The sequence below is a fragment of the Montipora capricornis genome, chromosome 11 (genome assembly GCF_036669925.1).
Source record: "Montipora capricornis isolate CH-2021 chromosome 11, ASM3666992v2, whole genome shotgun sequence".
Classification (NCBI taxonomy): domain Eukaryota; kingdom Metazoa; phylum Cnidaria; class Anthozoa; order Scleractinia; family Acroporidae; genus Montipora; species Montipora capricornis.
Window position 1 is genome coordinate 13233015 of NC_090893.1, and position 9194 is coordinate 13242208.

Sequence of the window (9194 nt, forward strand, 5' to 3'; positions counted from 1 at the left end):
TAAAATGCCGCATAGCTTGGAGTGGTTGGATGAAAGAAACAACGTTGTGTTACTGTGCCTTACGTCTGAATCCATTGAGCATTTTAAGAGAATTATCCTCGAAAAGAGATTTGCAAAGCAAAATGGCCATCTACATCCAAAGGTGTTTACTGTTTCGTTTGGAGGAAGTCTTGAATCTGAGTGGCCTCCTAAAGGATTGAAAAAGGGTCAAAAGATTTGAGAGATTTCCACTTTGGGTTTTCCGATGTGGAAAATATTCGACAACAAGATTTTGAGAGATCACTTAGGATAAACTCTCTTATAGTAGCTATGAAATTAACTAACTGAAAGGGACTGTTTATTAAGGCAGTCAGCGAAAGTTGTTTAACTAGCGAATATTATGTCTCGACTTGATACAATGTTACCTTACCGTGAAAATTAAAAGTGTGATTAATTAACTTTTAGAAATTTGTTAGTTACTTTACCTTAAGTTTGAAGATATGAGCAATCGTAAAATAAATCCTTTTTGTCAAGATCTAATCAAGTTGAAGAGATCAATAAATATAATTTGTTCGTTACCCTAGCCACTTTTTGTCAATTTAGTCATAGTTAATGCAACAAAACGAAATACGCGGCGAGACGCTCCCCAGAGGTCTGCGGGTCGGTAGTTGCGACTCGCTAACCCCAATCCAGATCAACTCAGTGGGTCTGCGGGATGCCTGGACACCACTCGAATGGTTGACGAGGAAAGTTGACGAGTATAAAACTACGTGTGAAGCGTGTGAAATTGAAAATCTTTCATAAACATGACAAGTAACAGCTATACAACAATACAAGTGGTTGAAAAGAAACTAGAAGACGCAGCTGAAGACTTGGAACAGCCATTTGACGATGATTTTTGGTCGAGGGTAAGATTCGTTTCTCACCTGCGAAAAATATATAACTTTAAGACTTATCACTTAGTCGGTATAAAATTAAAAGTTTTTGCTCTTTTAAAAGCTAACTACGTTTTCCGTGGATTTCAACGAAAAATTCTTACCATCTCAGCTCGAATTTCGCGTATTGTCTGAAGCTAATTCGAATTTTGTGTTAAGAAACTTCAAATCCTTGAGAACTAAAAATAAAATATATTTAAGATGTTTTACGACTTGGTTGCACGTAAAAATATGTCGAGTTTCGATGTTATCCAAGCCGCATATGCATATGGTAATTAGCCACGTGCTTGTGGTTGTCATTGAAGTTAGTTGGACTCCTTTTAATTTCCTTTATACATATAATTCACTCCTGTGCTTTGCTATTCTCCCCCCCCCCCCCCCCCCCCCCGAAATGAATAAAAAGCAAACTGTCACAACTGGTCAGTGTAAAATGCAGACTGCAGACCAGGGGTAAAATGCAGATTAAGGTTATGATGTAACTGTTGAAAAAGCCCAAACCCTTTAGAAATGCTAACCTTAGGCCTAATTAGGCATAAAACAATATTTAGGCTTAACTGTTAGCATTTCTAAAGGGATTGGGCTTTTTCAACAGTTGCAATGATAACCTCAGTCTGCACTTTACCCCTGGTCTGCAGTGTGCATTTTACACTGACCGCTTTCACAACCCAAGAGAGTGCAGTTGTTTCTATGTTTCTATGCTTCCTGTCATCAACCCAATTCAGCCCCAGAAAATGTTCCTGCCTTAAAATGACTTCCCTCAATAAACATTTTCCTCCTCCCTTCATAGGAAAAAATACTAGGTTCCCCCAGTGTAAATATTGGTCAAACTATGCTTTACTCTAATAAGGGACAATTAATTTTGTGGTGAATGCCTTTTAATTGCACTAACAGAAATAGCAAAAGATGCATGGTGGCAAGGGATAATGATAAAAGCTTGAAATTAATGTTGTTTAAAATTTGAGAGGATGTAGTATTAAAATCTTGGGTTACAGCCCAATGGTGCGAAGTCCCTGTTATACAGGAGATCTGGTGATCTCTTTGGGAGCTGGATTTGAAGATTTGTCAAGTATCAGGAAGGATTATGTTAATGAGATGAAAATCATGTGACATCAACAATCACAAACCGAGAAGATGCTAATTAAGATTTGTTAAAGATTTAAAAAAGATTGAGGTTAAAGCTAATTAAGACTTTTTAAAGAAATGTATGTAAGATTTCATAATGTATTAGCTTTTAAGTTATATTTTATAATACCTCTGAAGGTATATTTCAATTTTCAATAATAATATTATAGTTAAGGCCCTTGTACTAGGACCACAAGTTTCTTTTACTTTGTGTAGAGAAAAAACCTTTGCTGTCTTTTTCTGGGTATTCTGGTGTTTTGGGCATCTCCATGCCCAAGTGTTTTGTGAAATGGACAACTCTTTCATCCATCTCATTAAACTTCTGGTATATATTACCCAAATCCCTAGTGTTTGATGGGGTTAAAATTGGAAGTGATCCAGCACCTGCAGGTAGATAGATTCTATTGAAATTTACTAAACAGGGTTTAAATCAATAAGGCCAAATAAACTTCTGCATGCATCCTTCATTCAAAGGTGGAAAAAAAATTTAACCCAAGAGCAGGGATATCATGGAACAGAGCAATGGATGAGGTTCGGGTTGAGCGATTGATGGCAAAGCATGGCAAAGATACTCTTCTTGTTATAATTAGAGATTGGCCAACCAGTGTGAAGTATAAAGATAAAGAGGAACTGGTGGCCAGCCTAGAATATCTGGTAGGCATTAATTATTAGAGTCCAGTCGTTATAAAAATGGTATTAAATATCAATAATCAAATGAATGGCAGCTCCTTTCTTTTGTTCTATTTTGTTTGCAAAATTGCATAAACAGTGTTTGCATCTTATGTGATGTGTGTGAGTGTGAATTTCATTCCTGACTTTTAAAATCAGGACAAGTATTCATATTCATTGGTTATTTGGGAAATTAACCGTGCAATTACCTCAATTAGCTTCGCTATATGCAGACTACACATTTCTTTAATCAATGTCAAGTCAGTGTTACATAAAAGTCACCAGAAACACATGTACAATTATCAATTATTGATCAAAAGGTTTATGTAAATGATGATGCTTTTTTCTTTTCTTTTTTTTCATAAATTATATTTGACAATAAAAAATCTGCGATGAAATATTATAAGACATCATGGAACGACGTTTCAACGTTTCCAGAACGTCATTATCAAGTAAAAAAGAAGTAATGAAATAGAGTATATTTATATCGTGAAGATATGAATAAATTAAAAGGCATTAAAAGTTAAACAAAGAGTTTGGCCCTAATGGAGTCGCTCTAAGTATTTAAATTGGGTTTTATTGTTCTTATGTATTACGTCGGATATACGACGCACCATCTGTTTCAACGCATTGCTGATCATTGATATTCTGCCATTGGTCGCCATCTGAGAGATGCCCATGGGAACATTGACTTACTCAATGAGAGCCAGTTTAGAATGCTTAAAAACTGTAGCACGAAATGGGATTGTCTCGTTGATGAAATGTTATACATATATAAGAACAATAAAACCCAATTTAAATACCCAGAGTGACTTCATTAGGGCCAAACTCTTTGCTTAACTTTTAATGCCTTTTAATTTATTCATATCTTCACTATATATATATATACTCTGTTTCATTACTTCTTTTTTACTTGATAATGACGTTCTGGAAACGTCGAAACGTCGTGCCATGTTGTTTTATAATATTTTATCGCAGATTTTTATTGTAAAATGATTTTACCAAATCTTTACTTATTCGAATTCATAAATTATAAATGAGTAATAAATAAGCGATAGACATAACATTGTTTCAACATGGACTTGACAGGATATTTTAATGTGGTATCTTTTTGTAGATTAGCCGCTTCACAGAAATTGTTTTGGAAAGAGACAGTGATGAAGAGTACAGGCTCTACCGTGTGGAGGAAGACCCTGCACGTCCCACACTACTTCACCTCGCTGTGGAGTGGAATTTTCTTCGTGTTACAAAGTTGCTTGTTGAAAAGTATCCTCCACTCCTATACACAGAAACTCAACAAGTCGGAAAAAAGATGAAATATCTACCAGTCGAAAAAGCACTGATATCATACAATGACAAAACAGCAGCTTATCTTATATCACAAATGAAACCTGACAGGTAGGGAGGACATCCTTTTTACAAGGACTTGTTTGCTTCATTCATCAACATATAATGCAGTGCATTTTACAAGCAGTTTATTCTTGGGATTGTGTCATGCTTTACTGACCTTAATATCCATTGTTTTATGCAAAAATAAACAAAAAACAACAATGACAAAATGGACTGCTTATGGTTTGGTAACAAAAGTGAATTCCAAATTCATCCCCTTCTTCTCTTTCACTAAATATTGAAGAAGTTGCACTTTTGTACTCTGTAAAAAGGTATTTGTATGTGTGGTGCAATCACTGACTGTGAGTACCTCAAATACTTTTGTGTATCTGGTTTTTTGAAAATGGTAATTAATGCTTGGAACTTAATGAGCTGTTTAAAAACTTAGTTGCTCTTTATTAAATTGTACTACCAAACATTTTGGAAACTTGACAAATTAAGCAGTTTTAGTTATCAAATGCATTCAAAATGCTGGTGCCATAGTTGAGAAGCTATGTTATACTGTTGCTGTGCTGGAAAGGTCACCTTCATCTTCCTCAATGATCTTTAGAGGTCTTAGCAAGGTCTTTCTGCAATTGTCAGGTGAAGATATTTCAAGTTCTCTTGAAGAGTTCTTGTAAGATCTTTCAAAGATCTTTGGCAGGTTCTTAAGATCCTCTGAGGATTTTTGATGATCTTGGAAGCTCTTTTTGCCAGGGCAGACCTTTCTATTCACACAGATGTCCATTCTCCCTAGAACCCTTCGATACTACAGGTGAATGAGGTAAGAACTTACTTTGTTGTTGAATGGCTTACTTTGTACTTGTGTCTTATCAGGGTGCACGACCTTTTCTTGTACAACGATGTCTTAGAGGAAGCAGCAAAGTTTAGTTTTGGTCATATTATCAGCCACAAAAATCCTAAAACAGGAAAACATGACATGAAGGTAAAATAGTTTTTACTGAAATGTTAATTAATATTCATGTCTGGATCCACAAGAAGCGATACGTCAAGGGCACCCAACGTCAATTTTCGGAAAATATCTGTTCAGAAGACGATTTGAGATATAGAGTTTTCGGAACATTTGTTGTAAAATTTCTTGCTCGCCTGCCTGTCCTAGGATTTTCGAACATCTAAACAAATGGTATAATTGCCCATTTTAAACGGATTTATACCCTAAAAAGGTCACCTAAAACTTTCGGGAGCCTTTTTTCTAGCTGAAATTTTCGAAAAGGTAAGTTTTGATCCCTACAATTCTCGGATCACTAGACTTTCAGCTAGGAAATCCGAACAGATGAAAAAAATTTAGGGGATAAAAATATACCTATATCGACCGTTTAAATACCAAAATACGTTTAGCAATGCTATGTTTAAGTGATTTTGAACTACATTCTCGTTGAGTGCCCCTGATACGTCGTAGTATATATCAATTGTTATTGTTACCCACAAAAATGGCCAATTTGCAACAGCCCATAGTTAATCAACTAACTGTGAACAGACCAAGGCAATCCATTCTGATTCGCCCAACAAATCATGCAAGATTTTCCAGCCTCAAAGCAACCACGAATTCACTTTTCGCTTATTTACGGAAGGACTGTATATTTTAGAGGGCTTAAGCAAGGGCGACGTCGACCAGTACACCACAAGCAGTAGGTTTAATTTAAAAACAATGGCTTTGCACGCCGTGCAAGATCGTTTTACATTTTGGTACATTTCTTTGCCGTTCTCTTGCTGGACACGACGAGAAATGGACAAATTTGAGGTTATGTGCAGCACGTTAGCACCCGCGACAATAGAGTTTTCAATCATCGTGCTTGCCGTCTTTCTTCCCGGCTTCAATTCCCAAACTCTGTGTCTGTGGGTTGAGTTTGTTGGTTATCTACTCTGTTCCGAAGGTTTTCCCCTCCCACCAAATTCAGTGATTCTGCTTTCACTATCTCGCCAATTAGTAAAGCACATGTGCTTAGCTAAATAAGATTGAGACTTAAGTATAGTCATCATCATCATCATCATCATCATCATCCGTAATTATATATGTTTGATAGCTTTGAGAACCTTTGTTTCTTTCCGGAAGAAAACGGTTACAGCTGTTCTCGATCGCCTTGTTATTCCTCATTGGCCTTACATGCCAGAGACGTTTCAAGAACTTCAGGTCACCGACCGAATTGAGCGTGCCTGTAGAAGTGTCCCGGATGATCCTTTGAATTATTATTTCTGGTATCACGTGCTGGATGCTGATGATCAAGGAAGACGACCGTGGGTTGACGAGCCAACTGTGAATAATATGTTTAACCTGAAGTCAATGTCTTGTCTACGACTGATTGCTGACAGTGAAGACAAGGTAGAATACACTGATAAACCGTAAATTAAGAAATCCTCATGCGGAGTTAAACCGTTAGCATTCAGTCCAAGCCACAAATATCTGGTCCATTAATGATGCAGATGCACAAGTTATGAATACTATTTTCATTCGAGGTCGATTGAAAATTGTTTGTTAGTCTGTTGCTGGATTTTCAGTGCCCTAACTTGGTTTATTTAAAAGATACCGTTCATACTGGAGAAGCGAAGTGGTCATTGATTGACCGACAACATCAACAGAACGAAAGCGAGACTTAAAAATTTTAGCGAAATAATGCACCTGACTGCAATCTACAGTTTGTGTGCACTGGATGAAGATTGAATGCACTCACTTTTGCGATTGATGATATCCTAGGCTTTGGGATATCGTGATCAAATAGAGTCAGAGATTGTTAGTCGTAACAATGTAAATCGATTTTATGACAGATTCTTTTACCGCCTATTAAAATACAAGAATGCGTCCTATTACAATTGTAATATAGGTATTGAATGCTGTAATTCCTTTTACCTTTGACTTTTTCTTAGGAAGCAATTCAGCACCCCGTAGTCCGAATGTTAGTTACAAGGAAATGGAAACAGTTTGGGCATTGGTGGTTTTGGTGAGTATCTCGCTGGAAATGTTTTGTCGCAGACAGTTTATTACCTTTCCTTAAGGATGGCTCTTAGGGTGTTGCATTGGTGCTTTGTACTTATTCGCTAAAAAATCTCTACTACTTTCTCAACCAATAAGAAACAAAGAAAACCTATTGGCCATTTCCGAGTTCATGTCTGCCTCCTCTTCAGAGCGAGTCTAAGTACGAAAGATCAGATTGCCGTATTTTTAGAAAGGCCATGAGGACAAATTCGCCCCTTCCAGGTGATCTGTTGAGGTAATTTGGAGGACTGGGGAGAATAATTTTAACGCCGTATCCCTCAACCGCGCGTGGCCTCAGGTGTTGTTTCCAAACTCCCTGCAGTATTTCCATCGGCAAAACTCAACAGATCATTCCGTGTCTACCGCATTTCCTGTTAATGAATGAACATTCAAGTAGACCTGACGAGCTCTAACCTCCCCTCTGCCATGTTGAATTCGGAAACAAGGACGCGCGCGGGTGTGGGATAGGGCACTAAAATTTTTCGTCCCAGTCCTCCGAATTAGGTCACCAGATCACCCGGTTGTGAAGATTTTGCCAGAAAGGAATTTCACCAATTACGCGCTAAGAAAACCAGGCTTCTATCATCCTACAGTGACAACAGAGCTCTTCAAATCGTCCTATGTGAATAGACTTATTTTTAGATATGATATTGATTCCTTGATGTTCTGGAGCTCTTAATTTTTTTTATTTGATTGACTTGTAACTTGAGATTTGTATTTTTATCTTTTGAACGGTTATTATTAAAGGTTATTATTAATAACGGTTATTATTAAAGGCAAGACAAGATAATTAGTTCTACTTTACGTATGAATGAAAACTAGCTTTCATAACGAAAACTTTGCATTTAGACTCGCTTTGAAGAAGAGACAGAGATGAACTCGGAAATGGCCCATTGTGCTCAAACAGTTTCCAGCGCTTTGCACCTGCTGCATTTGCTTGGTTTGAGGTCACTGATTCTTTTGCCGAATTGCGATTGTTGTGATTGGCTTAAGATTTGACATCGGTTTTTAGGTTCTTAAGGTCTCAGGAAACAGGAAAAAAAAAAGGATTTAGGGAAACTTTTCAAAAATTTATCAATAGCAAAAATATTTGCGAGGAGTATAAAACAAATGCAATCTGAAATTTCGTAGCTTGCCGCAACTTTTACAAGATTTTGCAACCTTGTATCTTACTTTGTAGCTTTGTCACTCTCGTCCATTTTTTTTGCCAGCGTTCAAGCTTTGCTGTACATTGTTTTCCTCACTATGTTGTCCTATGCGCTGATTTATGGGTCAACTCAAGATAATCCAAAACAGTACAGTGGCAAAGCGAATGGCCTTCGCTTGATCTGCGAAGTTCTTTCCATCATTTTCCTCTTGTTTTATCTTTCGAAAGAGATCGACCAAGCAGGACGGTGAGTATTTAAGATTGTATCGCTAGAAGAGATGTCTTTAAACCAATTGAAAACCTAGAAATAATTATACTATTTGTTGTTACTGCACCGAGATTGTTTACTGTCCGCTGTTGTTCTGGATGGCTAAGATACCGTGGCAAAGCTAATGGCTAGCATCCTTTCCATCCTTGTTCTCGTGTTTTATCTTTTTGTGGAGATAGGCCGAACAGAACGACAATGTCTAATTCTATTGGTTTGCAAGAAAAAGTGAAATACCTGAAATTTGCTCCAAAAGGCAAGACTGAGTAATTGAAAGATGACTACGGGACTTAAGCAAGGGCGACATCGACGAAAACCTCTTCTTTCCAAAAAGGCCTTTTTTACCCGAGAACAGTGGTTGCACACGCCCCAAACCTTTTGCAGTTTATCACAATTCTTTGCTGTTGTCTTGTCTGAACCCTACGATAGTTTGTTTCTCTACAAATATTGTTGGTACCAATAGGTGCATGGTTTTCATCGCCGCCATGTTGGTGGACGAAAGCAAAAATCTCCCACTAACTTCTTTTGTTGGTCCACCAGCAATTGTACATTGTACATCTGTTTCTACGGAGATAGGTTGCAAACAATCTACTGAATCCCTAGATACTCTGTACGCATTTAACATGCCGAATGAATTAGAATCATGATATTCGCGAAATTACCACAATAATGCGCAGTTATATTTTCAAAATAGTAGGTTTTCACGTTACTTCATCG

The 9194-nt window shown here is 37.3% G+C and overlaps 1 protein-coding gene across 1 annotated transcript in view; it reads left to right on the forward strand.

The window, feature by feature from the left end:
* Positions 1 to 707: 707 nt before the first annotated feature.
* LOC138024475 (transient receptor potential cation channel subfamily V member 5-like) overlaps positions 708 to 9194 on the forward strand; it is a 22035-nt gene continuing 13548 nt past the window's right edge. Inside the window, exons 1-7 of the mRNA XM_068871681.1 lie at positions 708 to 887; positions 2511 to 2690; positions 3823 to 4103; positions 4911 to 5019; positions 6148 to 6414; positions 6957 to 7030; positions 8277 to 8459. Of these exons, the coding sequence (XP_068727782.1) occupies positions 786 to 887; positions 2511 to 2690; positions 3823 to 4103; positions 4911 to 5019; positions 6148 to 6414; positions 6957 to 7030; positions 8277 to 8459 (1196 nt within the window). The 5' untranslated portion in view covers positions 708 to 785. The remainder of the gene's footprint in view (positions 888 to 2510; positions 2691 to 3822; positions 4104 to 4910; positions 5020 to 6147; positions 6415 to 6956; positions 7031 to 8276; positions 8460 to 9194) is intronic.